The sequence below is a fragment of the Chrysemys picta genome, chromosome 6 (genome assembly GCF_011386835.1).
Source record: "Chrysemys picta bellii isolate R12L10 chromosome 6, ASM1138683v2, whole genome shotgun sequence".
In the NCBI taxonomy this organism is placed as follows: domain Eukaryota; kingdom Metazoa; phylum Chordata; order Testudines; family Emydidae; genus Chrysemys; species Chrysemys picta.
Window position 1 is genome coordinate 29953259 of NC_088796.1, and position 27247 is coordinate 29980505.

At 40.2% G+C, this 27247-nt stretch overlaps 1 protein-coding gene across 4 annotated transcripts in view; it reads right to left on the reverse strand.

The window, feature by feature from the left end:
• PAIP1 (poly(A) binding protein interacting protein 1) overlaps positions 1 to 21521 on the reverse strand; it is a 37812-nt gene extending 16291 nt beyond the window's left edge. Inside the window, exons 1-5 of one of the 4 annotated variants that reach the window (XR_010602158.1) lie at positions 21057 to 21521; positions 19229 to 19398; positions 14788 to 14976; positions 8702 to 8814; positions 166 to 289 (exon numbers count right to left, since the gene is read on the reverse strand). Coding sequence is in view for 3 of the 4 variants with exons in the window: in XM_065598899.1 (XP_065454971.1) it covers positions 166 to 289; positions 8702 to 8814; positions 14788 to 14976; positions 19229 to 19398; positions 21057 to 21405 (945 nt within the window). In the remaining variant the exon portion in view is untranslated. Of the gene's footprint in view, positions 1 to 165; positions 290 to 8701; positions 8815 to 14787; positions 14977 to 19228; positions 19399 to 20603 lie in introns of all 4 variants that reach the window. The other 3 variants (XM_065598899.1, XM_005282189.4, XM_005282191.5) reach the window with 3 other exon arrangements.
• Positions 21522 to 27247: the final 5726 nt, after the last annotated feature.

The following is a 27247-nucleotide window of genomic DNA, read 5'->3' on the forward strand; positions in this document are numbered from 1 at the left end:
CTGAGACTGATGATAATGAATCAGTTTTGAAGTCCCTAGATGGTTAAAGGTTCAATGACATAAAAGATTAAAATAGAAGATCAAATTTTATTAATCTGTTTTTTTTTTAAAAGAAATTTTAAATGAGTAACAAAAAAGGGCCACGATACAGAACTTTTTTCTTACCTCGAGGTTAAGATAAAGTTCAGCTAAGAAAAGCACAAAAGCATGAAATTGTTTTCGAGTAGCCTCATCACCTTTTGCTGCTTGATCTCTGTTTTCATACTCCGTTCGACACCTACAAAAACATCTTCAGAATCAAACTACTGTTACTGCTAGAAATTTTAGTGTTCATAAGAGATAGCGTGTTAAACAGTTAAAATGCTGTGAACTACTAAACTGGATAGAAAATATCAATAAAAAAGGGACTGATTCATGAAGCAATGTATAGACTTCATACAGACAATATGAATTTTTTTCTTTTACATTAATTAACTTAATTGTATGATTTCAAAAAAGGCAGTGTTTTCTCGTCCTGAAAGAATGGAAGCAGACAGCAGAATGGAACAGAACATATTAATTTTTTTAAATTATATCACTGATATGTATTATTTCCCTACAGTGTCCCTATACAAGTTAAATATTGTTAAGTGGGTCCAAGAAGATGTAACTTACACACAGTGAGTAGAAGTTGAGTAGGGATACTTTAAATGATAGTTTCTCATATCCTTCTATTAGTGGCTTCATGTGCAACACCACAGACTATTTTACACCACTTATAAACATGTATCACCCATATAACCTTGGCCCATCAGTTATAAATTATTGATATGTATAGTTTAATTGTAAATCAAAATGAGATGACGGACTACAGTTGAATGGAAATACAGAACATAAAAAAGATGAAAGGGAATAAGGGGCAGTTTTGTATAGAAATCTAAGTACCCGTACCAAACAAGCTCTTTGGAAATGTGCATACCAATACACAGCAACAGAGAATCTCATGGACCAATCCTTTTCATTATCAAGCATTGTCAGTGATAATTTGATGGAACAGAAAGGGACCTGGCTTTGAAGTATGACTGATTTAGGATTATGTTTGGATAGAAGAACATGCAAGTTAAGGTTGGCATAAATATTAATGTTATTTCCTGGATTTTCAGTGTCAACACTGATAAGAAAACCACATGAGCAACCTTAACTAAGTTTTCTAGATGGACTAACAAGGCAAACCTTCCTGAACACATTTGTGTTTCTAAGCCCAGTTTTAGAGAGCTGAGCATGATTGTGGTTTGATGGATTGATTTTGGGACTGGAAACCATAAACTTTTACTCCAAAATACTGACGCGGATTTGCTATATTGGTCTTGGGCAAGTCTTATTCTCCCTGCTTCTTTCAAGCATAAGCTTCTATAGCTTTTCTTCCAAAGTGCTATCTGTGATGCTGGCAGATGAGGTGCCAGTTCATGCCAAGGCCCCTAAGCCTCACTGAACACAAATGACAAATGCATTGCTGGAAACCAATCTGGCTCACCTGTGTGTTACTATTGTTAAAATAGATATTAGAGTTTTAAGAATGTATTAATGTATTAAGAATGTTAAGAATGTTTTAAGAATGTATTTAGTGTTTAGACTTTATGAAATGCTTGTATGATGCTGCATGTATTAATCTTACTAATATTATCCGCATCATCAGGTGATATTTAAGTGTTTGCTCTGTAACTATAAAAAGTGTGCTAAGATTATAAACCCCACAGCCAGGAGAGAAGCATTACCAAGTGCAATATACTAGTCTACCACAAGAGACATCATCTCCTCCTCCAACAAAAGAAGGCCTATAGCACCAGACAAACCATTATAGAATATCAGTGGACAAAATACTTTGTTGATTGCTTCCCTCACACCTATGAAGACAGCAGGGGACTGGACTAGATGACCTCTCGAGGTCCCTTCCAGTCCTACGATTTTATGATTCTAGGTGCACAAGTCCTCATCCCATCACAGATTGAACGCTAGGGGAAGGGAATAGAAATCCTCGTTAAGGAGAAATCATCATTACTATGCTGCTTGGAATTGGGAGAGGGCAATAGTTCTAAGCATAAGCCAGGGATCCCAAGTCACTTAGTTTGGTTAGCCCTAAAAGACATATAGTGCTTGCATATATAGCAGCTACTATCACCTTTTTGGAACTTAAGGCTGTAACACATGTGTGTGTATGGTTATCTGCTTTAACCTTGTAAATAACTCATTTCTTTTTCCTAATTAATAAATCTTTAGTTAGTTTATTACAGAATTGGCTACAAGCATTGTCTTTGGCGAGAGATCTAAGACATAACTGACCTGTGGTAAGTGACTGGCCCTTTGGGATTTGGAGTAACCAGAATATCATTGTGATTTTTGGTGGAAGGGACCATCTATGACAAACGCAGGCTTGCACGGGTGACAAGATAAACTGGAGTGCCCCAGGGGACTGTCTGTTATAGTGCTTGTCAAGTTCACATTTGTTACTTGATTGATGAAATCTAATACAAAACATTATGGCTGCTGATTAATTGCAATAACAAAAAAAAAATCAATCGAGTTTTAAAAAATTAATTGTGATTAATTGCACTGTTAAACAATAGAATACCAACTGAAATGTATTAAATATTTTTGGATTTTTTCTACATTTTCAAATATAGTGGATTTAAATTACAACACAGAATACAGAGTGTACAGTATTCCCTTTAAATTATTCTTATTACAAATATTTTCACTGTAAAATGTTTAAATAGTATTTTTCAATTCATTTCATACAAGTACTGCAGTGCAATGTCTTTATCATGAAACGTAACTTACAAATGTAGATTTTTTTTTAAATACATAACTGCACTCAAAAACAAAACAATGTAAAACTTTAGAGCCCACAAGTCTACTTAGTCCTACTTCTTGTTAAGCCAATCACTAGGACAAACAAGTTTGTTTACATTTATGGGAGATACTGCTGCCTGCTTCTTATTTACAATGTCACCAGAAAGTGAGAAGAGGTATTCGCATGGCACTTCCGTAGCCGGAGTTGCAAGGTTTTTACATGCCAGATATGCTAAACATTCTTATGCTCTTCCATGCTTCGGCCACCATTCCAGAGGACATGCTTCCATGCTGATGATGCTGATTAAAAAAAATAAATGCGTAAATTAAATTTGTTACTAAACTCCTTGGGGGAGAACTGTATGTTTCGTGTTCTGTTTTACCTGCATTCTTCCATATATTTCATGTTATAGCAGTCTCAGATGATGACCCAGCACGTTTGTTTTAAGAACACTTTCACAGCAGATTTGACAAAATGCAAAGAAGGTATGAATGTGAGATTTCTAAAGACAGCTACAGCACTTGACCCATGGTTTAAGAATCTGAAGTGCTATCCAAAATCTGAGAGGGATGAGGTATGGACCATGTTTTCAGATGTCTTTAAGAGCAACGCTCCAATGCGGAAACTACAAAATCCAAACCACCAAATAAGAAAAATCAACCTTCTGCTGGTGGCATCGGACTCAGATGATTAAAATGAACATGTGTGGGTCCGCTCTGCTTTGGACTGTTACACTGCTGTACAGCCAAAATGCTTCTGAAATAAATGTAATCAAACTTCACTAATTCTGGGTCACTGAGAACGAAAATGATGCTTAAAATTGTTGATTGGCTCTAGTTGTCAAGATATGCTATTGGGTCAGTATATACGACCCTTGACTTGGGAATGGCGGAGGATGAGTGAGTTATAAAGGGAAGGGATCTCAATTTAAACCAGAAATGACTAAAATACATCTTTGACTGGATCTATGAATAAATCTATGACTGGGTTTGGACAGTACTCGCTTTTTAGTCAAAACAATGAATGATACAATCTGAAGCTGGTACTGGGTCATACATGATATGAATTGCATCATGTAATTCCTAGAAGTCATGGATGATGCAATCATAACGAAGCTTACATCACTCTGCTGAACAAATTGCCCTATATCAGCTCTAGAAATCATCCAGTGTCGTGCTCTCTTCTTTGTCAGTGTTTGATTTTGCAAAGGGACACATTTCTGTTTAGCCAAAGTGAGCAGAGATGCCTCATACTTGTGTGAACAGTGCAGATAGCAGAAGTTATGTTTGTGGTGAAGTGACTTTTGCATCACAAAAGCGCAGTATAACCACTATGGTTAAGAAAGCCTATCACCTTTATTTTGGCTGCAAAATTGGAAATCAGGACAAGAGGTGGGCCCCACACATATGCTGCAACACTTGTGCAACAAATCTTCGCCAGTGATTGAACAGGAAAAGGAAATCTATGCCTTTTGCAGTGCCAATGATTTGGAGAGAGCCAACAGTTCATACCAGCAATTACTACTTCTGCATGGTGCCTCCAGTTGGGAAAAGTGTGTCAAAGAAGAAAAAGTGGACTGTGCATTATCCAAACATTCCATCAGCTATACGCCCAGTACCCCACGGAGAAGGACTGCCGGTTCCTGATGCACCAGAATCATTCTCACTTGAGTCAGACGAGGAAGAGGAAGAGGATGAAACTTCTGGTCCTGAACCATCAATGTCACAGGACCCACATTTTCTCCCATCCTCCTCCTCTGAACCACCTCATAACACAAGGTGAACTGAATGACCTTTTCAGAGATTTGGAACTATCCAAGAGTAAGGCAGAGCTGTTGGGCTCCAGACTACAGCAGTGGAATCTCCTGGCAGGTGATGTTAGGGTTTCCATGTTCCGTGACCGTCAAAAGGATCTTGTCCCATTCTTCTTCATGGAAGGTGATCTTGTAGCCTGCAACATCGATGGTGTAATGGCAGCCCTCAACATCGTTCACGATCCAGATGAGTGGAGACTGTTCATTGATTCATCGAAAACGAGTCTTAAAGCTGTTTTACTGCATAATGGCAATGTTTTGCCATCAATTCCGGTTGGTCATGCAGTCCATATGAAGGAAACCTATGACAACATGAAACAACTTTTGAGGTGCATAAACTATGACCAACATCAGTGGCAGCTTTGTGGCGATTTGAAGGTTGTTGCTCTCTTGCTTGGTCTGCAGACTGGATACACAAAGTACTGCTGTTTTCTCTGCGAATGGGATTGTCGTGCAAGAGATTCCCACTACATCAAGAAAGGTTGGTCACTCCGACAGTCATTGGAGCCTGGCAGGAAAAGTGTTCAGCATCCACGACTTGTTGAATCAAGGAAGATTTTGTTACCACCCTTACCCATCAAGCTGGGTCTGATGAAGAACTTTGTCAAGGCCATTGACAAAACACAAGCAGCTTTCAAGTACCTCCGTGGAAAATTTCCAAGGTTAAGTGAAGCTAAGATAAAGGAAGGGGTCTTTGTTGGTCCTCAGATTCGTGAACTTCGAGATGATGCATTTGACCATGCACTGCGTGGCAAGGAAAAGACGGCATGGAAAGGCTTCCAGTTAGTGGCAATAAATTTTCTCGGAAACAAGAAGGCAGACAACTACAGGTTGTTGGTGGAAAACCTCCTCAAGGCACACAAAAGCCTTGGTTGCAACATGTCACTAAAGATACATTTTTTGCACTCTCATCTAGATTTTTTTCCACCGAACTGCAGAGCAGTGAGCGACGAGCACGGCGAGCGATTTCACCAGGACATTGCAACAATGGAGAAATGCTATCAGGGCAAATGGAGCCCATGAATGCGTGCAGACTATTGCTGGACAGTGACAAGGGATGCTCCATTTAATGAATACAAGAGACAAGCCAAGAAGCGCCGAGTAGACACTGAATAGGACTAAACTACGTACATAGTTTTTTGCCTTTTGTTTCATAAAAAATTTTATTTATATAACCCTTTTGCTGATTTTTAAAGTGTTACATAAACAGGATAGGTGAAATATTATCATGTAAAGCAACCATAAACAAATTGTAAACCTAGGTCTTTTCATGTATGATTAAAAAACTCTACTATCTATACATAGACATAAAATGTAAAAACTTAAATATCTTAGAAACAGTAGCCAGTTGTTTTAATTGTCAAATTTGAATTTAGCACATCAAAATACATAATAAATAGCACATTTTATCTCTGAAGCAGACGACTTCTCAAAAATTGTAGACCAGTGTTATCAAGCAGAACCCATCATCAGTATGGACGCATGTCCTCTGGAATGGTGGTTGAAGCATGAAGGGACATATGAATCTTTAGCGTAACTGGCACATAAATATCTTGCGACGCTGGCTTCATCAGTGCCATGTGAACACCTGTTCTCAATTTCAGGTGCGATTGTAAACAAAAAGTGGGCAGCATTATGTCCTGTAAATTGTAACCAAACTTGTTTGTCTGAGCGATTGGCTGAACAATAAGTAGGACTGAGTGGACTCGTAAGCTCTATTGTTTTGTTTTTGACTGCAGTTATGTAATAAAAAAAAAAATCTACATTTGTAAGTTACACTTTCACAATAAAGAGATTGCGCTACAGTACTTGTATGAGGTGAATTGAAAAATACTATTTCTTTTAACGTTTTTACAGTGCAAATATTTGTAATCAAAAATATAAAGTGAGCACTGTACACTTTATATTCTGTGTTGTAATTTACATCAATATATTTGAAAATGTAGACCATCTAAAAATATTTAAATAAATGGTATTCTATTATTGTTTAACAATGCAATTAATCAGGATTAATTTTTTTAATCGCTTGACAGCCCTACAAAACATATAACCAGTTTGGGGCTTGTGCCCGGGTTTGTGGCAATCTGCCCTAAGGTTGGCACTCATGTCCGTGAGCATCTTCAGACAGCTTGACACCATCATTTCAAAAACTGTATTCCACATACAAAGCCATGCAAACTGAGTTCTAATAACTTGAAAATTTGGACTAAGAGTGGAAGAATCATGAGATTCCACCCTGAGACAGGAAAGCACAAGAGACCCAACCCCAAAAGGGGACAGAGGTGTAGCTAGCTCTGTAATTGTAATAAATATATATTAAATAATGGTTTTCTAAACGCTACACAACATTTATTTGACTCATATGGGTGTAACCAAGAGTTATCCCCAATTTCATTTGTTACAAAATAAAACAGAAGCAAACAAATGAATAGAAGAAATAGAAGGGTTGAACAAGCCCTTAATTTGTTTTCTGAGAAAATAATTTGCTTTAAATAGCAACTGAACTTTCCATCTATCTCAAATCATTTGTGCACTATACTTCGTTTCACAGAGTTGTGGTCAACCTTGCCTTTCCAGCAGGGAAATAACTTTATTCTAATCATTATTTTATCTGACAAGTTATCTGACAACTAGCAAAACAAAAAGTAGAATGTAAGGTATACATTTTTAACAGTGAGGGTAATTAACTACTGGGACAATTTACCAAAGGTCACGGCAGACTTTCCATCATTGACCATATCAATTCGTAAATATAAGTCCTATGCTGTATTTATTATCTGAGTATAATATTTCATTAATAATCTAAAATTAGGATGCTCACAAATCACTTAGGGAAAGAAGGAAATAAATATTCAACAACATGGTAACAGACTCTGCTCCAATAAAGTATTTTATTAATCATGAAATAGAGTAGTGGATCCTTTGGAGAGTTCCTAGAAATCCACAGTAGGCAAAAGTTATTTAAAAGAAAAAAACATCTATTCAATGTCTAGTATCTTTCCTGGGAGGTCAAAGGGTTAGAAATTCAGACTCTTAAGAGGGGAAAGAATTAGTGCTTCTTATTGCCCAGCAGCAGATTTCTCCCAATTCACTGATGTGATGATAGCCTCAACGCTGATTAACGTGTGTTTAGCTAGATATCTACTGATTGCAGGAGAGTATAAGATAGATTTAAGAAGAAAAGAACAAATCTTTACAGCTCTGACAATGACCCAAAGGACCCTTGGGAAAAGGAAGAATACTTTCTTTTAAAGACTAAATCTTATGAAGAAAAACTGTAAATTTAAGTATACCTTTCAAGTTCACTAATCTGTCAAGCCTTTTGCCATACAGACTAATAAAAAGTGCCCCCCATAATTTATTAGAGGCCAAGAATACCCCTCTTTCAAAATAGGATTACCTCAACAGAACTCTTGATTAAAAATAAAGTGCCTTGCCAAAAGAACTCTGAAGAGAGAATCCTATTCTCCTATGCACTTAGTCTCTGTCTCAAAAGTGTATTTCTAATCAGAAGACAAACTTCAGAACAAAAAAATGAAATATCAAAATTCTAAAAATGGCTTTAACACAAACAATTCAGGGAATTTAAGAACTGTTGGTGGCAGCAGCAGAGCATATTGACATGCAAGAGAAATTCAGAAGCAATATGATACAGACACACCGCAGAGATATGTCACTCTTCAATTTCAAGGGGAAGGTGCAAGTTACTTCACTGAGGAAGCACATTTTCCTTTTCAAACAAGAGACTAAAACAGGACACTTTAGAAGTTATGAAAAATTGGAAAAAGATTGTGGGGGATACTACAGTGATTTTTGGAGGAACTAGTTTCCAGTCAGCTTTATTAGTAATTTATTAATTCACAAATTCATCAAAAATGAGGGTCTTGGTCTCAAATACGTAGCTTTCATTTAAAATCTCAGTCTAAACTTTGCTTTATATTAAATATGTAGTTTGACTCCTTTGAACTAAGTTTGGAGGTAAAGACAAAAGGAGGAAAACAAGTCATTTTTAAGCATACTAGTTTTTCCTCATCATAAAAATACAGGTAGATACTGACCTCTGAAGTAACAATTGCCGGAAGTTTCCACTTTGTGGATTAATGGTTAGATGATGAGATAGATAATTACACAGCCGTGCTCCCATGTAGGAAAAATTGGGGACAGATGTGGCCTTCCAAAATAAATTCAGAAAATAAATTATTATTCACAATAAATGAAAATTAGCTCATTAGGAAATAAAGATATCTTTCAGTAAAAGCACTTGATCAACACCAATGGATTTCTAAAAACCTGGCTATATCATTGAGTAGCAGACTAAGCAAAAAGAGAGAACTTCAATAACTGTTATTTGTAACATGCTTAATTTCAGCAAGGGATTGCTCAGAGAATCGAATGGCAATTCAATATCAAACCAGCTTTCCCACACCTTGAAGTTTTGACTTTGTAAAAATGCCAACACCCTCTAGCATGATGGCACTGTAAGAACAGTAGGACAATGGAACAGACTGCCTAGGGAGGTTGTGGAAGCCCCTTCACTGGAAGTTTTCAAAAGGAGTCTGGATAGCCACCTGTCCTGAATGGATTAGATACAACAAATCCTGCATCTTGGCTGGGGGTTAGATTAGATGACCCTTGCGGTCCCTTCTAACCCTATGATTCTGTGTCTCAGTAATTCCTCCTTCCCTTCACATCCTAATGTCCAGTGTATTTGAAAGTTACACTCCATTAGTAATTTATTGTTTACCTCAACATCAATACTTAGATGAAAGTTCAGAAAAACCTAAGAATGCTGTCAACATAAAAATAGCCAAAAACCTCAACTAAAAATGCTTGTGTATCACTGAATAGGCAAAGCACTTAACACCTGGGAAACAGAGTCATAACCATTATAAACTAGTCAAGGTTGCAAAACCTTTGTTTTCTCCCTGTTCTCCTAAAAAAGACACTACTTAATTTTGGGAGGAAGGGAGGTCTATTTTTTGAACTTTTATATCACTCTGAATTAATTGAGCAAAATATTTCAAAAGCTGTGTTTTTTAATAGTAGAAACATTTTGATCTGTAAATGAAAGTCTGTTCTAAAAATTGAAAAGGGAAGGACATCAAGATTTTTGTTACTCTATTAGGAAGCAATATGAAATTTAGAGAGCCTTCTAGAATCCTGTGAAAAAGGGTAACGGGTAAACAACATTGGTGATTAGAAAGAAGATCATGGCTAGCAGTTACAATCAACAGTCAGATACTGAAGAGATGGGATTGGGTACAATTGTGAACTGTTAGGAGAGCTTCGTTTGCTAGAATCTAGAAACTAAAACAGAGGTGTGCTGGGCATTTGATAACGTTGCTCTCTACAAAGGTAGCTAGTTCATTTTTCTTTTAAGCCTTCAGTGATGAATTCACATAGATGGTTGTTTCTCTTTCTAAAAGGCAAAGCAAAATGGAAAAGCTATTGTTCAGTAAAACAAACTGACTGTTTACTGATTACCAAATATTAGCATATGAATTCCTGACTCAACATGCCTAAAACTGAAAGGAAGTGGTACAAAACAAATGACTGGACTATAATAATTAAAACAAATGTTATCAAGAGTTATTCAGGAATGGATAATGGATTCATACTCTTCTAGGAAGCCATTTTCTTCTGACTCTTCAAAATCAAACATTTCATTGAAATTTTTTCTATTGAAATGAAATAGCAGAAAATTGATTAGTTTGATGTTGCTGCAAACAATACATTCTCAATACAGGCATCATAGACAGAACTTCTAGCAACTCTTCAATTTCAGCTGAAGCTTGCTTGTCTGCAACAACCCAAAAATGGCAAATTCTGTGATTATGCCAGACTTGAACTTGATAGGTAAGATACAAAGTTATTTTATGCTAATATCATCACCTTTAATATAGCACAAAATGAATAAGTTAAAAGAAATGATCGAAGTACTTTTCCCTCTATACACACACACACACACTCCACCAGACAAATTTACACTTGTGATTCCACTGCTAAGAGACTGCAAATGGAGAAAGATAGGAAAAAAAGAAAGAAAGAAAGAATTAAGAATCAACACTGACAATGTAAACTAGTTTGTCAAACGGGATAATTGAACAATGGCTATACTCCATAGAGGAAAAATGCTTTCCTACTTAATTATTAATTCTACATCCGAAATTCAAACCACACAGCTTTATGTCCAAAATGTAAATGATGCCATTCAAGAAGGATGAGAAAAATACTGACATGGAGGTCTTTACCATTTGCTTAATGAAAATAAAATAAGGTCATCCAAAACGTCTGATGTATGGGCATTCAGCACACTATTTAAAAGCCATTGACAAAATAGCAACACTGTGGAAATTACCAAAAAACCCCACTAACCGGCTTAATGCTTGGTTGAAAAAGGAGAAATCATGCCTCAGCTTCCCTAAGACACTCTAGATCTCGTAGGAAAATTGTGGGTCTATCCAACTGTGATAATATAATTAATTTTGTACTGTGCAGGCCACCAAAACAGCACCCATTTGATATATGAGGGTACTAAAATTACAAACATAACTGAAAGAGGTTTTAGCGGGATTTATAAATAAATAAAATAAATAAATAAATTTGAAAGATTACAGGCTGAAGAAAGTGCTGCAGTTTCACTGAACTCATCTGATCTAAGTGAAGACCTCGAACCACACAAGAACAAAAATGAAAATTGATTCTATGCAACTTTTTCAATACTTTGCCAACATGACTGAACCAATCAAGGTCAGAAGTAAATCCAAAACAAAACCGCTTCTTCCCAGCCTCACACCCAAAATGTAGCTGATGCAATGTAATCCTAAATTTAGTCCTTCTCTAATATTTAAAAATTGAATATTCAGGTTTCTAGCCCAAATTCCATGTTTCCAAAGGACAGTGTGACAACAACATTGCATCAAAATGGTAGAAAGTTGTAGATGTCAAATCATGAAAGACAGAATAGCTGAATTCAGAACTGACAGGGTTTTTTTTGTTTGTTTGTTTTTAAAAGAAGATCTGTACTTCTGTCTTGTTAGGACACCATCAATTGAGCAAATGCTTATAACACACCGGAATTGATTTGTTTGAAATTTTTGTAATAGGTCAGATCCTGAAAAATTAATTAATTAAGTTGGTAAAAGTGTAATATTATTATCTAGGAGATACAAAAATAATTGTATTCCTAACTAATTAGTAGATTGGGAACTCAAATATTATATTCTTGTGTTTTACATACAGAACTGCAAACTTTTCAGTTTGGATACTATAAGTGCCTTATGTTTAAGATGAAGTCATAATGTATACATTATGCATTGTATCATTTTGGGTGGTCTACCTCCACTGGTTCCTCTACCGCATTTGAGGAAATCACAGCAACTCAAAAATAGGCCAAAGCAAAAAAAATGGTTAATTGTTAAAAAGAAATATTAAAATTGTCAGACAATTTTACTCTACATGAAATCTCCTTGCTACTTCTTTTTTATATAATAAAAAGAAGTAGCAAGGAGATTTCATGTAGAGTAAAATTGTGTATATATATATATATATATATATATATATATATATAAAAATAAAAGTTTTACCTATTTCCTCCCCCCCCAATAAACTTGAATTGCATATACTAGGTTCTCTATTCATGGTGCTCCACGGAGAATTAAAATTGGAAAAATAACAGTGATGCTGCCAATTGAAGCACTGATAAACAAAGGGAGGGTTGGATGAATTGTTTGCTTAACTGGAATCAGTCTTTTTGGAAAAATATGAGAAACTTTATACAGGCTAGACTCCCATATGACTGATCAACCATTCATTCAACTCAATATTCTTCAAATTATTTCACACATCAGACCAAACCCAATTTACAAACTTACACCCTCCTGAAATATTTTAAGATCATTCTCAAATTCTATTCTAAAGCTGAATACAATTTTTGTTTCAATCAACATTTGTTATTTTTCACTTTCTGTAACAAGTAGTAATTACAAATGTTGCATGAAATTAAGCCCAAAGCCTTGGAAGAACAATTGATATTAGCTCATTAGCACAGAAAAATTGTTCTTCTTAACCTCTGAGGATAGGACAAGAAGCAATGGGCTTAAATTGCAGCAAGGGTGGTTTAGGTTGGACATTAGGAAAAACTTCCTAACTCTCAGGGTGGTTAAGCACTGGAATAAATTGCCTAAGGAGGTTGTGGAATCGCCATCACTGGGTATTTTTAAGAGGAGGTTGGACAAACCTGTCAGGGATGGTCTAGATCAGGGATTGGTAACCTTCGGCACGCGGCTCGCCAGGGTAAGCACCCTGGCAGGCCGGGCCGGTTTGTTTACCGGCCGAGTCCGCAGGTTCGGCCAATCACGGCTCCCACTGGCCGCGGTTCGCCGCTCCAGGCCAATGGGGGCGGCGGGAAGTGGTGGCCAGCACATCCCTTGTCCCGCACCATTTCCCGCAGCCCCCATTGGCCTGGGACGGCAAGTTGGAGACGCGATCGACCGAACCTGCGGACGCGGCAGGTAAACAAACCGGCCCGGCCCACCAGGGTGCTTACTCTGGCGAGCCGTGTGCCAAAGATTGCCGATCCCTGGTCTAGATAATACTTAGTTCTGCCTTGAGTGCAGGGGACTGGACTAGATGACCTCTCGAGGTCCCTTCCAGTTCTATAATTAGCTTAGCAACACTGCTCTTTCCAATGCTTCCCCAATTAGTACATAGATCCAATCCCATGGATGGCCATAAATATGAGGATGAAGGTCTTGAATTGAACTATCTACCCCAGAGATTAGCTCTTTCTTCAATCATGATTTTCCAAAACAGATACATTCCAATGAAAGCATAGAATCTTCAGCCAGTAGAGAAGCGTTTCCCAGTGTCAGGCACACAAAGGGATATCGGCAGATCCCTCAATTGTTTTCCAGTCTCAGCTTTCGTTTTTTAAAACGTAAATCTTTAACTGTTATTAAGAAGAAAACCCTCAAAAATTGACTCAGTTTTAACTGATGAAGCAATGTCTGTCTGAGTTTGCAGAGAACCTGCAACAATAGCTCTGGGAAGTATTAACTTGCCAATTCATTGTGATGAAGGAGGATTCAAAGGAACTGCTGTCACCTTTCATTAATCTCTATTATACAAACTCCAACATATGCCCCTGACAGCCCTCAAATGCCAAGAAACTAAAAAAGTGAGCCTCAGAAGTAGGACTACAAGTATCTTGTTCAGTCCCACATAACAGCGAATCCCGCAGCAATGAGTCTCAGATCCCGGGTCACTGGGCTTGCACTATGAGGCTAAAAATAATGGTGGAGACATTTGGGTACAGGTCAGAACCTGAAGACGCACCCCTTTTGCCGGGTTTCAGAACCCGGGCTCCTACACGGCTATTTTTAGCCCTGTAGCACAACTCTGCAAGCCTGGGTCCATTGACCCAGACTCTGAGACTCACTGCTGTGTCTTTTTTTTAGCGGAGAGGGGGGAGCAGTGTAGACATAACATCTACGCCTAAGTTGCAAGACATTATCAGAGAGCAATAGAGAAATGAATACAGCTGGAAATGGCAGTGCGAACAAACAAGTTATATTTATCCTCCCCTTTGAGGTATGAAAGAGTAACCCACTTCCAGTCACTATTTTCAATTTACAGGGCAAAAGCTTTGCCCAGATACTTCAATCTCACATATGAATGGAACCATACTATAAAAATATTACATGTACACAGAAATGCTAGTTGATATACTGTAATATGCAGCAATCCTAGAAATCCATTTGCTGGGGGAAAAAAAGAAAAAAAACGCAGAATTTGCATTTTTACAGAGAATCTTTAGTTTTTGCATTAAAATAAATAAATAAATAAATAAATAAATAAAGACACACACAGTAGAACCCGGTACCACCAGCACATGCACAGGGATATGGGAAATTGATGCTGTCAGCCCTGGGCAGCGGGGCTCTCGCTACCCGATTTCATTTTAATTTTGGAGAAACACTGATTTTCATGTTTTTTTATCTGAGAATTTTGGTTTTTTTTTTTTTTAAATCAGAGAAAACTAGGATTCCTGGTGATTTGTATCTTACATATTTTAATAAATTCATGCTCTGTAGCAAAATCCTACAACAGAACAATGCTATAAACAGAACAATACACAGGCTACCTGTCGATAGATGAGTTCAACAAGCTCTTGTAATGCTTCATCTGTAGTGACCCAACCATTCAGTGTCTCTGCAAAATGCTCTATTTCAGTTTCAAAACAGCCTGGTTGTTCAGTGAGGTGATTTAAGAAATCCTGTACGTATTCTGTCAGAGTTGGATAGCCATCACATCCATCTTCAAAAGAGGAATCCTAGAGCAATGAAGTAATATACCTATGGTTAGAGGCTACTTAAAAAGCAATCTAAAATAATATGTGCCAGTATCCTCTCTAACAGTGGCCAGCACCAGATATTTCCAAGGAAAGTGTAAGAACCTTGCCGTGGGCAGCTGTGGGATGATTTTCCCGCAACATTAAATCTCATCCTAACCTCTAATAGTTAGACATTGGTTTAAACCAGGAAGCATGAAGGTTAATATCCCCTCCAAAAATTGTTAGCATTAAGTATTATAACTCTGGATATTCTTGTTATCCATATACATTTCCAATCCTTTTCTGAATCTTGCTAAGCTCTTGGCCTCAATGACTTCCTGTAGCAATGAGTTCCACAATCAACATTTTTTAACAGTCTCCCACAAACATTTTTACAACATTTTATGTTTTCCCCTTAACTTGTTTTAAAATTAAATAAAAACATTTATCTGGTTTAATTTTACAGGACTGTACATTATCTAAATTAAGCCGACAAATAGTTGATAAGTTATAGACCCTACTGAAGGGAACAAACTGAACCAAGAGTACTTTTGGGAAACTTGACTTTGTATAGACTTCTTCAGACCATAAGACGACAAATCCCTTCTACAATGAGTTAAACAAAAAATTACTGAAACACAATTGTCAACTTTAAATAATATCTGAGAAACACTAAAAACTTGACAATGATTTTACATCCATATTTTTATTATATGCAATGCTTAATTAACAAATCCTCATACAGCTTGCTAGATATTGTATTTCTACATTAAGAAGCATCCCAGTCTTTATAATAATCCAGTAAACTATCATGTGAATATGTGAAAAAAATTAAGTATTGTAAAATAAAGTAAAATTATTCTTTCCCATAACTGCTGAGTTACTGCGTAGCAACCACAATTCACATTAGGCAGGTGCAGAAGAACAGGTGCAGGTTCAAACAGCATCCTTGAAATCTGCTTCTACAGCCAGAGGGAAGTGTAACAAGAAAAAGAAACATCTGACAATCAGAAGCAACAGCTATTGGGATGTACTGGAAACCCTCATTTGACAGAAAGATGAAGGACTTGGAGATGGGAGGAAGATAACAATTCATCTTGGAGAAGTAGAAGGATAAAACTGAATTCATTCTTTGAGGGTGGCCTCAAGCTTCAGTTAGCTTAGACGTGTCCCTGCATTAACACACCCTCTGTAGTTTAAAGGATAACTTCTGTACCACATCCATCATATACAGCTCTAGTGTACTATAGTTTTGAGAGAATTATGTCTGAGGACACTGTGTACCAAATGGGAGGGGAAAATACATTATACATATTACTACCAATATAGAACCAGCTTGGTGGCACCTGATACACAAAGGACCAATTTAAATCTAGCACTAAATCTTAAAAACCCTCAGGCCACTAATAATACAAATAATAAAAAATAATACCTAGCTCTTATATAGCACTTTTCATTGGATCTCAAAGCACTTTACAAAGGAGGTGAGTATCACTGTCTTCACTAGTATCTCAACTAAAAGAAGGTCTCTGCTAGTCAGGAATTCCAGAGTGATCCTAGTTATTTCTAAGTGGCAATCAGCTAATAAAAGACAATATGCTCACAAATTCATACAAGGTCTGATCCAAAGCCACTAAAATCAGTTGGAAGATTCCCATTAATTTCAAAGAGCTCTGTATTAGGCCCATAGTATGCAATCCTCCAGCTAAAGTCAATAGCAGCAGGGCAAGACTGGAACCCGAACAATCCATAACAAAAACCTACTTTTCCCCAAACATAGCCATTGTATGAAATTTAAAGATGTAATGATATGGAAAGATTGAAGAGGTAGTAACAAATGTTTGTTTTAGAGAGAGACAGAGAAACAGATTTAAAGGCTGTGTGTCAAATCCTTGGCTGCAAGTCTGTCCCACCCCTAGTAAGTGATATAGTAAGATAGTGAGCACTGTCCCAACATACCCTAGCTTGAAATGTTGGGCCAGATTTGTAGGTAACTGTTTTAATGACCTATAATTTATCATTTAAAAAAAAGTTTTCTTTAGCTTTTCTAGGAACATACTCCTCTGCCTTTAGATTATATACTGACCAGCTGAATCTTATAGGACTTTACAATGCAAGCTCATTGCAATCTTAAGCAGAGAGAGGTTGGTGCCTCTCTATAATCATCTGTAGAAACAATGTATAGCTTTATACTTCAGTAAATCTTATGAAACACCTATTGAACTCAATCCCCTTTGCCAATGAATTGTGGTAGGCAAGAAAAGGAGTCTACCTGACTCTGAAAGTTACTGAAGTGAAAACACTGTAGCCTTCTGCTGGAGTTACAGTAATGTTATTGTTGCATGTTCTACTCCTGGGGTATTCTGAGCCACTGCGTGTACACAGAATTCATGTCCACTGCATATTTCTTTGCTTCCCTGCAGAACAATGACTTTCTGATGGAGAAGTAAAGGGAAGATGCAAGAAAGGGGTCTCGTACCCCTCCCCAGCAATGTGGGTGCCTGATTTTGGGTTCCCGGAGCAGGCAGTGGAGAGGTAAATCACCACTGGGAGCGGGGGGGGAGGATGTGGGGACGCCCTGGCCCGTGGTACCTACCCTGTGTGGGTAGGGCTGGGCTGAGGAAGGACAGGACTTGCTCTTCCCCTGCAAAAATCACTTCAGTTGTCTCTGAATTACAGCAGCTATTTAACAGTGCACAGCAACACTATGCTGCAAATTACTATGAAGCTAATACTGTAAATAAAAGCACTGGGAGACTTTTAGGCACAAAAGTAATTACGCAATTTGAATTTGATCTGAATAACAGAGTTCAACTGCTTACTTCCGCAAAAAAATGCTAAGGGGATCTTTAATGAACTGAACTCAACAATCCTTTGGTTGTAAGTGTCATCTGATCAAATAATCATGAAAAGTCTTAAAATTAATTCTCATTTATGAGAAATACTCACATATATTAAACAGAATATACAGTTTTCTATCCTACACCAATTATGCAGTCTGCTTTAAAGTACTGCATCTTTTGATTTACGTATTTCAAATTAATATATCTTTAGAAAGCAATGTATTCTTCTGTCCTGGTCCTTAAGTCACACAAAATGCGTACCAGCATTTTAAACAGGAGCATCAAGTCAAAAAACATTAACATTAATCAATATGTAGGACATGACAAATTGGAGTAAAGAAGACAATGTTTATGTGCCTGCACCATGCTCCGGAGGGACCACTTCTTTCAGGGAAAGTTTAGCTCAATCTCCACCCCTACTCCTTTGTCTTCAAAAACTGACAAATGGTACCATTTGCTACCCCTTGTATTTAGCTTACTGGTTATTAGGCGATGGAATGGCTGACAGCAATAGTTGGTCCAAATACAAGCTTCGGATTTAGAGGTGACTGACTCTATATCCATTACCAATCGGTTCTCTTTCCCCATGTTTTAATACAGCTGGTGTTAAAATTGGCAATATAATTAGAAATTGGATGCTACCAATCACAGATGTCACACAAATCTAGTTTCATCCATGTGCAAAAAGTGTTTACACTGGTAGCCAGTTCAACACCTGAGGTCCCTTCCAACCCTGATATTCTATGAACACATCAGCATTTATAGGTCACAAATGATGTTAAAAATATGCACGTCAAAGGATCATATTTAAAATCCAACTTTTATTTCTCCACCTATGTTTCTCAAAACATAGTTTTTCAGTATAATATAAAAGTAGTTGTCCCACCATTTATAAAACAACAGCATTAAAGTTTGAGGGTTGGTTGTTCAAACAATACAATTGGAATGCTAAATGATCTGAGAGATTATCATGGAATAAATGGAAAGGAAGACTCCAGGAATTCTCACCTGCCTCCCCAGGAATGGAATTATTACAGAGGGAACACTCAAGACAATAGCGTAGATGGTCAGAGAGGTCCACCTTGCATTATACTTATAAGCTGGTCATGAAGAAGCATTGCAGTCTCAGGAAGAGACTGCCTGCTGGAATATTGGTCAAATCAATGTGTGGTGTAATCAGGAAGGAATGCAGTTATCTGGGACAGAAAATCAGCATACAAAGACTTTGATGTATTCTGTGATATTCATTCAGATCACTTAACATTCCAATTTATTGCTGCAGGAAGTGGGCCTCTGGCATGGCTGAAGTTGGTGGGGGTAATCTAGTGCTTTCAAACCGCTGACATCTCACACCAAAAAATTATGAGAAAAATTGACAATTTGAATCCAGTTAGATACCAAACACTTACTGTAAAACTAGGATTATATCCCGACGGATAAAACTCAGGTGCATTCACTGACAATTTTGACGTTGCTACTGGAGCCACAACCAACTGAGGTTTAGCCATTGCTGATCCACAATCGTGAGCTGCAATTTTATCTTGTGATACAGGGGGCACTTTTGTCTGCGGCATATGTTCTGTAAAGATTTTAAAAGCCATCACGTTACATTAACACCTCAATCCTAGAATTTATCAAATTTCTGCAATTTCACGCAAGTAAACAACCATATAATGGAATTCGTGTTCTTGGGGGATGGAATAGAAAGCAAAATGACTTCAGGAGTCGCACATAAAGCAACCTGCAGAAAACTTTTTAAAATTAGTATTGTGGTCTTTAAGGTGTAAAAAGGCCTAAAAGGTTTTTAGTTTTAAGAGATTTTTTTACCTGGTATTTCTAAGAAATGTCAAGTCTGGTCTTCACTGGTTTTGCTAGAAAACTTGTAAGGATCTCAGATTTTTGTGATTTCTTGTACCTTAACTAAAACAGGAGAAGGCTCTGAATCTTTAGCAAACATTATTTTCTCCCGAATATTTTAACAAGACACTTCTATACAATCTGACTAAAAATCTTTTCTCCTTTCAATTGCTCAATTTTCAGTTTCTTATGATGTCATAATTTAGGCTTTGATACAACACTTACGCACCTGTTAAGTTTACTACATTAAGTAAGCTCATTTAGTACAATAGGCCTACTCATGGTAGTAAAGCATATACATAAGTGTTTTCAGGATCCGAGCCTTAAATAGTTTTCTAATCAGCACAAAAATTTCCAGAGTAGACAGGATCTGAATTTCTAACCGTAAAAAACAAAAACAAAACAACAACACACATGACTTTGTTTTTAACAAAACACATTTCAGGCTTTTTTTCTACATTGGCAAGAAGCAAAAGCTTATTTTTTCTCCCCTTTTTTGCAGGTCCCATTTAAGACAATTATACAAAAAAATCTGAAACTACAAAAATCATCATTTCTAAATCACAGATGTCTGAAGAAACATTTGGCTAATCTTGTGGATTTCTCAACTTTTTTTAAAATAAGTCTAAGACTGTCATTTATTGACAAGTACTATGAAAATTGCTGAATTTATATTTTAACAAACCATGCACCCTGTTGTAAGTCATTGCTTGAGAAACAGATCAAGCTATATTTCTTGCTTTTAAAAGTTATCTGCATTTTCGCATGTATTTTTATACCTTAGCTAGCTGAACTGTGGAAGTAAAAATTTAGATACCCAGCATTGTTGCTTTGTTATCTGCTTCAGTAAACTATTTTTACCGGGAAAAAAATTGCTGGAGAAGAGAGCTGAAGAGGGAACCATTTATGAAAGGTTGAGATACAAACCTCACAATCTGCTGCCAAGTAAAAGAGACGTGTGGATGGATAGAAAACACAGAAGAGGGTGGTCAGGGGAAGCCTATGGCGATATATAATGCAACATCACATCTAACAACCTGGGTACAGGCGTCAGTGAAGAGGTTATAGCGCCCTGGGGGAAATGGGCAGGGGCCTGCCCTGGCTCTGCTCTGCTTGTTTCAGTTGAGGGTGGGGGGACGAGGCTGAATCATGGGCTGTTAGGTCACTGCTCGGTCAGGGCCCCTGGGCGAAGGGCGCAAGGCGGCTCGGCAGTGGGACGAGACACGGGGCCTCTGCTCTGCTGGCCCTAGAAGAGCAGATCGCGCGGCAGGCAGGACGGTGTCCCAGCAAGCCGGCAGTAGGCGAAGGAGCGGGCTCCGGTGCCCGGTAGCTGGGGAGGAAGGGTTTCCCAGGGGCTCCGTTGCCGGCGGCGGGCAGTACCTGCGTTTCCGGTGCCCGGCGGCGCTGTCTTGGGCGGCCGAAGCGGTTCCTGCTGGAAGCCCGGCTTGTGCTGCGGTTCGGCGGGCCCCGAGCTGGGGAAGCCGCTGCCTCCGAGACGGGCCCCGCTCTCCGCGGCGCCGGATCCGCTCAGCAGGGCGCCGCCACCTCGACCCCGGCCCTGGCCTCGGCCGGCACCAGGAGCCCGGTCGAAACAATCCGACATGCTCGAGACGGGTCGCTCAAGCGCTCCTGGGAGAGAGCGCGAGGCCGGGCCCGAGGCAGCTCCCGCGGGCCGCTTCCCTCCCTCACGGCAGCTGCTGCAGCCTGAGCCCTTCACTTTCAGTTTCATCCCGCACTCGGCGGCGGCTCACAGCGCCCCCTAGCGGCCGGGAGGCCTCCTATCACCATAGTAACCTGGACCCCGCCGAGGCGGCGGGGGCAAAGCAAGTCCCGCCCCGGTGTCCTTAGGGTTAGCATCTAACGGGCATTAAATAGAACAGAATTCTCCCACGTCACGCCACGTGGAATGGTTTCGGGCAGGGTTGTGGCGTGGGAGAAGCTTCAGGAAGGGCCATCTCTGTGCCAGCTGAACCCGTTCATAAGAGCAGGGCTGGATTTAGGGACGTGCGAGGCACGTGACTGCCTGTGGTGCAGAGCTCAGGGGGTGCCGGGCTCGGGGCGCTGCTTCTGTTGTTAGTGACAAAAGGGAAAATAGACTGAAGGAAAATGTTTCAGGTATAGATTCATTTTCACTAACCTCCTAGAATGTTCTGGACCTTTGTAAAAACAACGAGGAGTCCTTGCGGAACCTTAGAGACTAACACATTTATTTGGGCATAAGCTTTCGTGGGCTAAAACCTGCTTCATCAGATGCAGGGAGTGGAAAATACAATAGGCAGGTATAAATATACAGCACATGAAAAGATGGGAGTTGCCTTACCTAGTGGGGGGGTCAGTGCTAACGAGGCCAATTCAATTAGGGTGGATGTGGCCCATTCCCAACAATTGACAAGAAGGGGTGAATATCAACAGAGATCTGTGTTCATACCAGGGGTGAAAGTAACTTAAAGGACTTACCGGTAAGCTGAGTATGTTGGAGTCCTGAGCGGGGGCGTGGCCCCCACCGGAAGAGGCGGGGCCTTTCAAGATTTAAAGGCCCTGGGGTGCCACCTGTGGCTGGGAGACCCAGGGCCTTTAAATCACCCCGGAGCTCCCAGCTGCAGAGACGGCTGGGAGTCCCGGAGCTCAGGGGTGAATTAAAAGGCCTGGGGGGCTGGCCACTGCGGTGCTTCAGGCCCTTTAAATCACCACGGGGGCCCTGCCGCCACTACCCCGGGGCGGCAGGGCTCCGGCGGTGATATAAAGGGCCCGGTGCTCCTGCCACTGCGGGGAGGCCCGGACCTTTTAAATCCCCTCCGTCAGACAGGCTCAGGCGGGGATTTAAAGGGCCCAGTGCTCCTACCCCTGCGGGGTAGCGGCGGCAGGGCTCCGGCGGTGATTTAAAGGGCCCGGAGCTCCGGCTGCTGCAGGGAGTCCTGGGCCCTTTAAAACGCTGCTGTAGCCCTGCTGCCACTGGGGTAGCGGCGGCAGGGCTCTGGCGGTGTTTTAAAGGGCCCGGGGCTCCCTGCAGTGGCCAAAGCTCCGGGCCCTTTAAATCCCTGCCCGAGCCCAGCTGTCGGAGCTGCGGCAGTGATTAAAGGGCTCAGGGCTCCCCGCAGCAGCTGGAGCCCTGGGCCCTTTAAATCACCGCCAGAGAAGCTGGTCTAGTCTGGCACAGTGTACCGGCTCTTGCCGGTACGCCGGACCAGACCAGACTGGCTTATTTTCACCTCTAGTTCATACTCACCCCTTCTTGTCAACTATTGGGAATGGGCCACATCCACCATGATTGAACTGGCCTTGGTAGCACTACAAAAAGTAATTTCTCCTCTGTTGATATTCACCCCTTCTTGTCAATTGTTGGGAATGGGCCACATCCTCGTTAGCACTGACCCCCCAACTTGGTAAGGCAATGCCCATCTTTTCAAGTGCTGTATATTTATACCAGCCTACTCTATTTTCCACTCCATGCATCTGATGAAGTGGACTATAGCCCACAAAAGCTTATGCCCAAATAAATTTGTTAGTCTCTAAGGTGCCACAAGGACTCCTCGTTGTTTTTGCTGATACAGACTAACACGGCTACCCCTCTGAAACCTGGACCTTTATAGAATTTCATGTAACCTTCCAGACTTTCTGAGAACTACATTTTCCTTGATCCTCCTAGATTGTTGTCAGACATGCCCCCGTGAGTATGTAAGGGGCAAGAAGTCACCTGTTAGTCAGTGAGATAGAAGAATGAAGTGATTTGAGAGCCCAGCTGTGATATCGTGAACCTTGTTTTATTGTGTAATTGTACTTGTGTTTTAAGACATGAAGAATGTAAGTAGTGACTAATAAAGGACATATTTAATGAGATGCCAGAGATATCTATTGAATCCCTACCTATGCAACAATATAAAAGAACTACTGTTACTTCTTTTGCCTTGCTTAACACATAATATTTGATGATTTTCTAAGACTGAAGAACAGAGACTTTTGCTCTAAGGGTATATAAACTTATAGCGCCCTGGAGGGAATGGGCAGGTGCCTGCCCTGGCCTATTACTACGGTTCTGCATGTCCACACTACCTTCTTTGGGTTGGTGGTGCACATCCTCACCAGGAGCACTTCCACCAACCTAAGAGGGGCAGTGTGAGGAGCGGAGAGCCAGAACTCTCAGCTCCGCTAGCAGCTCCCGGCCGGAAGCCTGGCTGCCATACCCCCATCCTCCTTGGCTCCCTGCTGGGAATGGGGAAAGCCACCTGGAGCTTCTTGCCTCCCAGTTCCCCGCCAGGAGAGGGGTCCAGCCTTCTTGCCCTGGCTCGCAGCCGGGAGTAGGGTCCATTCTCACCCCGGTTCCCAGCTGGTAGTGGGGTCCAGCCACTCAACTCTCAGGGGGAGCAGGGGGCAGCTAGACTCTACTTTCATTGTTACTTTCATTGGCTGTTAGCCCAAGTGTCTGCAGAGACACTGCATCGCCCTAACTTCACCAACATAAGCCCTACGCTTCTTCTGGAGGTGAAATTATTATGTTGGTGTAGTAGGGCATTTACATCATCGGGATAAGACTGTAGTATAGACACTAACATATTCAGTGAACATAAGCTGCCTTACGTAGACCAGGCCTACTACTGTCTGTTTTCCCTTGTAGAAAATAAAAGATGCTCCCAAAGAAGCCTTTAGGAGTTCAGTATAGGAAGTGAAAAGCTCAAGTGCAATCTAGTTTACAGCAAGGGGTAAATTTGATGGGAAAATATCTGAATCAGAACCACCATGGGTGCCAGGTGAATCCCCTCCTTTTGGGGAGGCTAGCCCACCAGCCCCACCCCTTTCACCCGAGGCCCTGCCTGCCAGAGCACCGAGCCTCGCCCCGTAGCTGGAGGAGCCCCAAGCCCCCCCACCCCTGTTAAACCCCCAATGGGTTAGGAGAGAAGCCAGGAAGTAAATTCCCGCTATCTCCTACAGGTACCCCTTGATCTGTATCTGATCACCGGTAGCAATCCTCTTCCCTCACCCCCAGACCTTCCCACTGAAGGAAGAGCACTAGACAATTAATGGGGTGCAAACAATAAGATTTATTAAAATAACTCAGTACAGTAAAAGCTGTGTTATCCGGCACTTTATCAACCGGAAAGCTCTATTAACCGGCATTTCTGATATCTCCCAATACAAATCTTCAATCTAGTAACTGAAACTAGTATACTGCCCAGGAGGTTATGCAATAGCACATTCTGCACTCTACTTTTATGCAAAAGAGGCAGAAGACAAGTAAGCAAGCTGATATCAGGGGTTTATTCAAAAAAGCAGCTTCCAGGGTGAGTCATAGGGTCATTATAGATTCAGCCCAATCTCCTACACCTTCTACATCTACAACGATATTTGATGTTGATAATGATGACCCTGAGGCACTGCAAGATCCTGAAGTGCCTTCTGAATCATCAAAGAAAGATTAAATTATGTTCAGTCTAGTTTTAGTGTTGTGTATTTTTAATTATCTGGGTGTTGCACTGCCCATAGTGATATGTAGTGTCATAAGAACCTACTCTATAGAAAACTTTACTTGTATATGACTAAGTGTTTCAAAAAACCAAACACTGCAGTGCAGTATTACTACTGGATTGGTGAGTACCTGTATACTATTTTATACTTTATTATTTTTATTTTTTTAAATGGAGATATCCCATCTCCTAGAACTGGAAGGGACCTTGAAAGGTCATGGAGTCCAGCCCCCTGCCTTCACTAGCAGGACCAAGTACTGATTTTGCCCCAGACCCCCCAAGCATTGAACTCACAAACCTGGATTTAGCAGGCCAATGCTCAAACCACTGAGCTATCCCTCCCCCCTAATTATTGTATTCTAATTCTTTGAAAATTGGTAATCCATTGGTAAGTATAACTTAGTTAACCGGAATTTTTGACTAACCGTCATCCCCCTATTCTCCCCCCAACATGCTGGATAACAAAGCTTTTACTGTAGTTAACACACAAATTTGGCATGAAGTCAGGACCCCTAAACTACAAATGGGTTAACAAGATAAACAGGTAACTGTACATCATCATTTCACGGGGATATCAAGAGTGGAACAGGGATGCCACAACAGGATCGAGACCATGGCTGGAACAGAAAGGGAAGAGGACCACAAACTGGACGATGAGGATCAGGAACAATGACACCAGCTCAGGAACTCACAAACAGGTATGTTGATCTTCTTTCTTGGTGTTGTTCTGCAGCCACTGGGCTGCCTCTGGGACGGACAGCACACTTCACAGGGCGTGCTGGGCTTTTATGCTCTCCTGTTACTAGGCAGGCTATTCCCAAGTCACATGACACAATTTTCCTACTCTTACTGAACAAGGGTGGCAACTGACGAACAAGAAGGGGGTTGAGAGGGTTGAGTGGCTGGACCCCTTACAGTCTCATCCTTGTTGACGTGATAACTTAGTTATCATAGTTGACACCACTTTGGTTTCTGTAGAGGGTTTTTAACTTCCTCTTTATCCAGCAGATTGTTGTAATTATTGGAACTATCAAGCCAAATTGTATTATTAAAATAATGACAAATGGGTGGATCAGCACACTCCACACTTCCTTGAAGTTGGTGGGACTGAAAAACAAGCTTTCCCACCAGTGAGAGTAAGATTTCTCCCTTTGCATCCTTTTGAGGATTTTTTCTATCTTTTTAGTGGAGTGGTGCATAGTGAGCATCACATTTTTACCTTGTGCCTTCACTTCTTTAAGGTGCTGTTTTAAACTTGGGTGCTCTATTAACTGTTTTAGCATAGATGTGAATCCAATCAATTTGGGGGTAAATACATGTTTATATATAACACATAGGCAACATGAACATCTTGCACAGAAACATTTTTAAACACAAAGTCAATGTCACACTTCTGTATAGCGTATACATGATACAAACATAAATTGACATGGTGATTATGATTGACATTATAAAAGAAATTAACCAAGCAACAGGTACACCAGCTTCGAACACATATGCAGTGGTTATTTACAAAAACAATGAATGAGCTATTACTAATACTATAGGCGCCGACTTCCCCTCTGCCCGGTGGGTGCGTGACACCCCCCACCTCTTCCCGCCCCTGCACTGCCCTCGCCCCGCCGCCATTCCACCCCTTCTCCCAAGTCCCTGCCCCTTCTCTGTCTCCTCTCCTGAGTGCGCCATGTCCCCGCTCCTCCTCCTCCGGGAAAGTCCTAAGCGCCGTCTGTGACGTTGTGCGGTCTATATGGTTTTATAAAAACATGATAATAAGTGAATATAATGTAACTCGGATAGTTTTAGAAAAATATGGTAATAAGTGAATATAACGTAACTGGGATATGCTTCATGCAAAAGGTCTCTTGTAAGGTATCATTACAAAGCTTATAATCTACTGAGTATGATCATCTGCTTTGTATAAATGTACCACTCTTGTATCTAAAACTAGAAATATAAAATATAACTCTGAGGGCCTATTGTAATTATGTAAAGTGTGGGCCATTAATGATGGTTTGGAATCTTGATGACTCCCATTAACAAGGACCATTATCCGCAGATGGCTGTGTTTACCTGTGAGTCTTCCTGTATACCTGTGTGCTGGCAAGTGGGCAA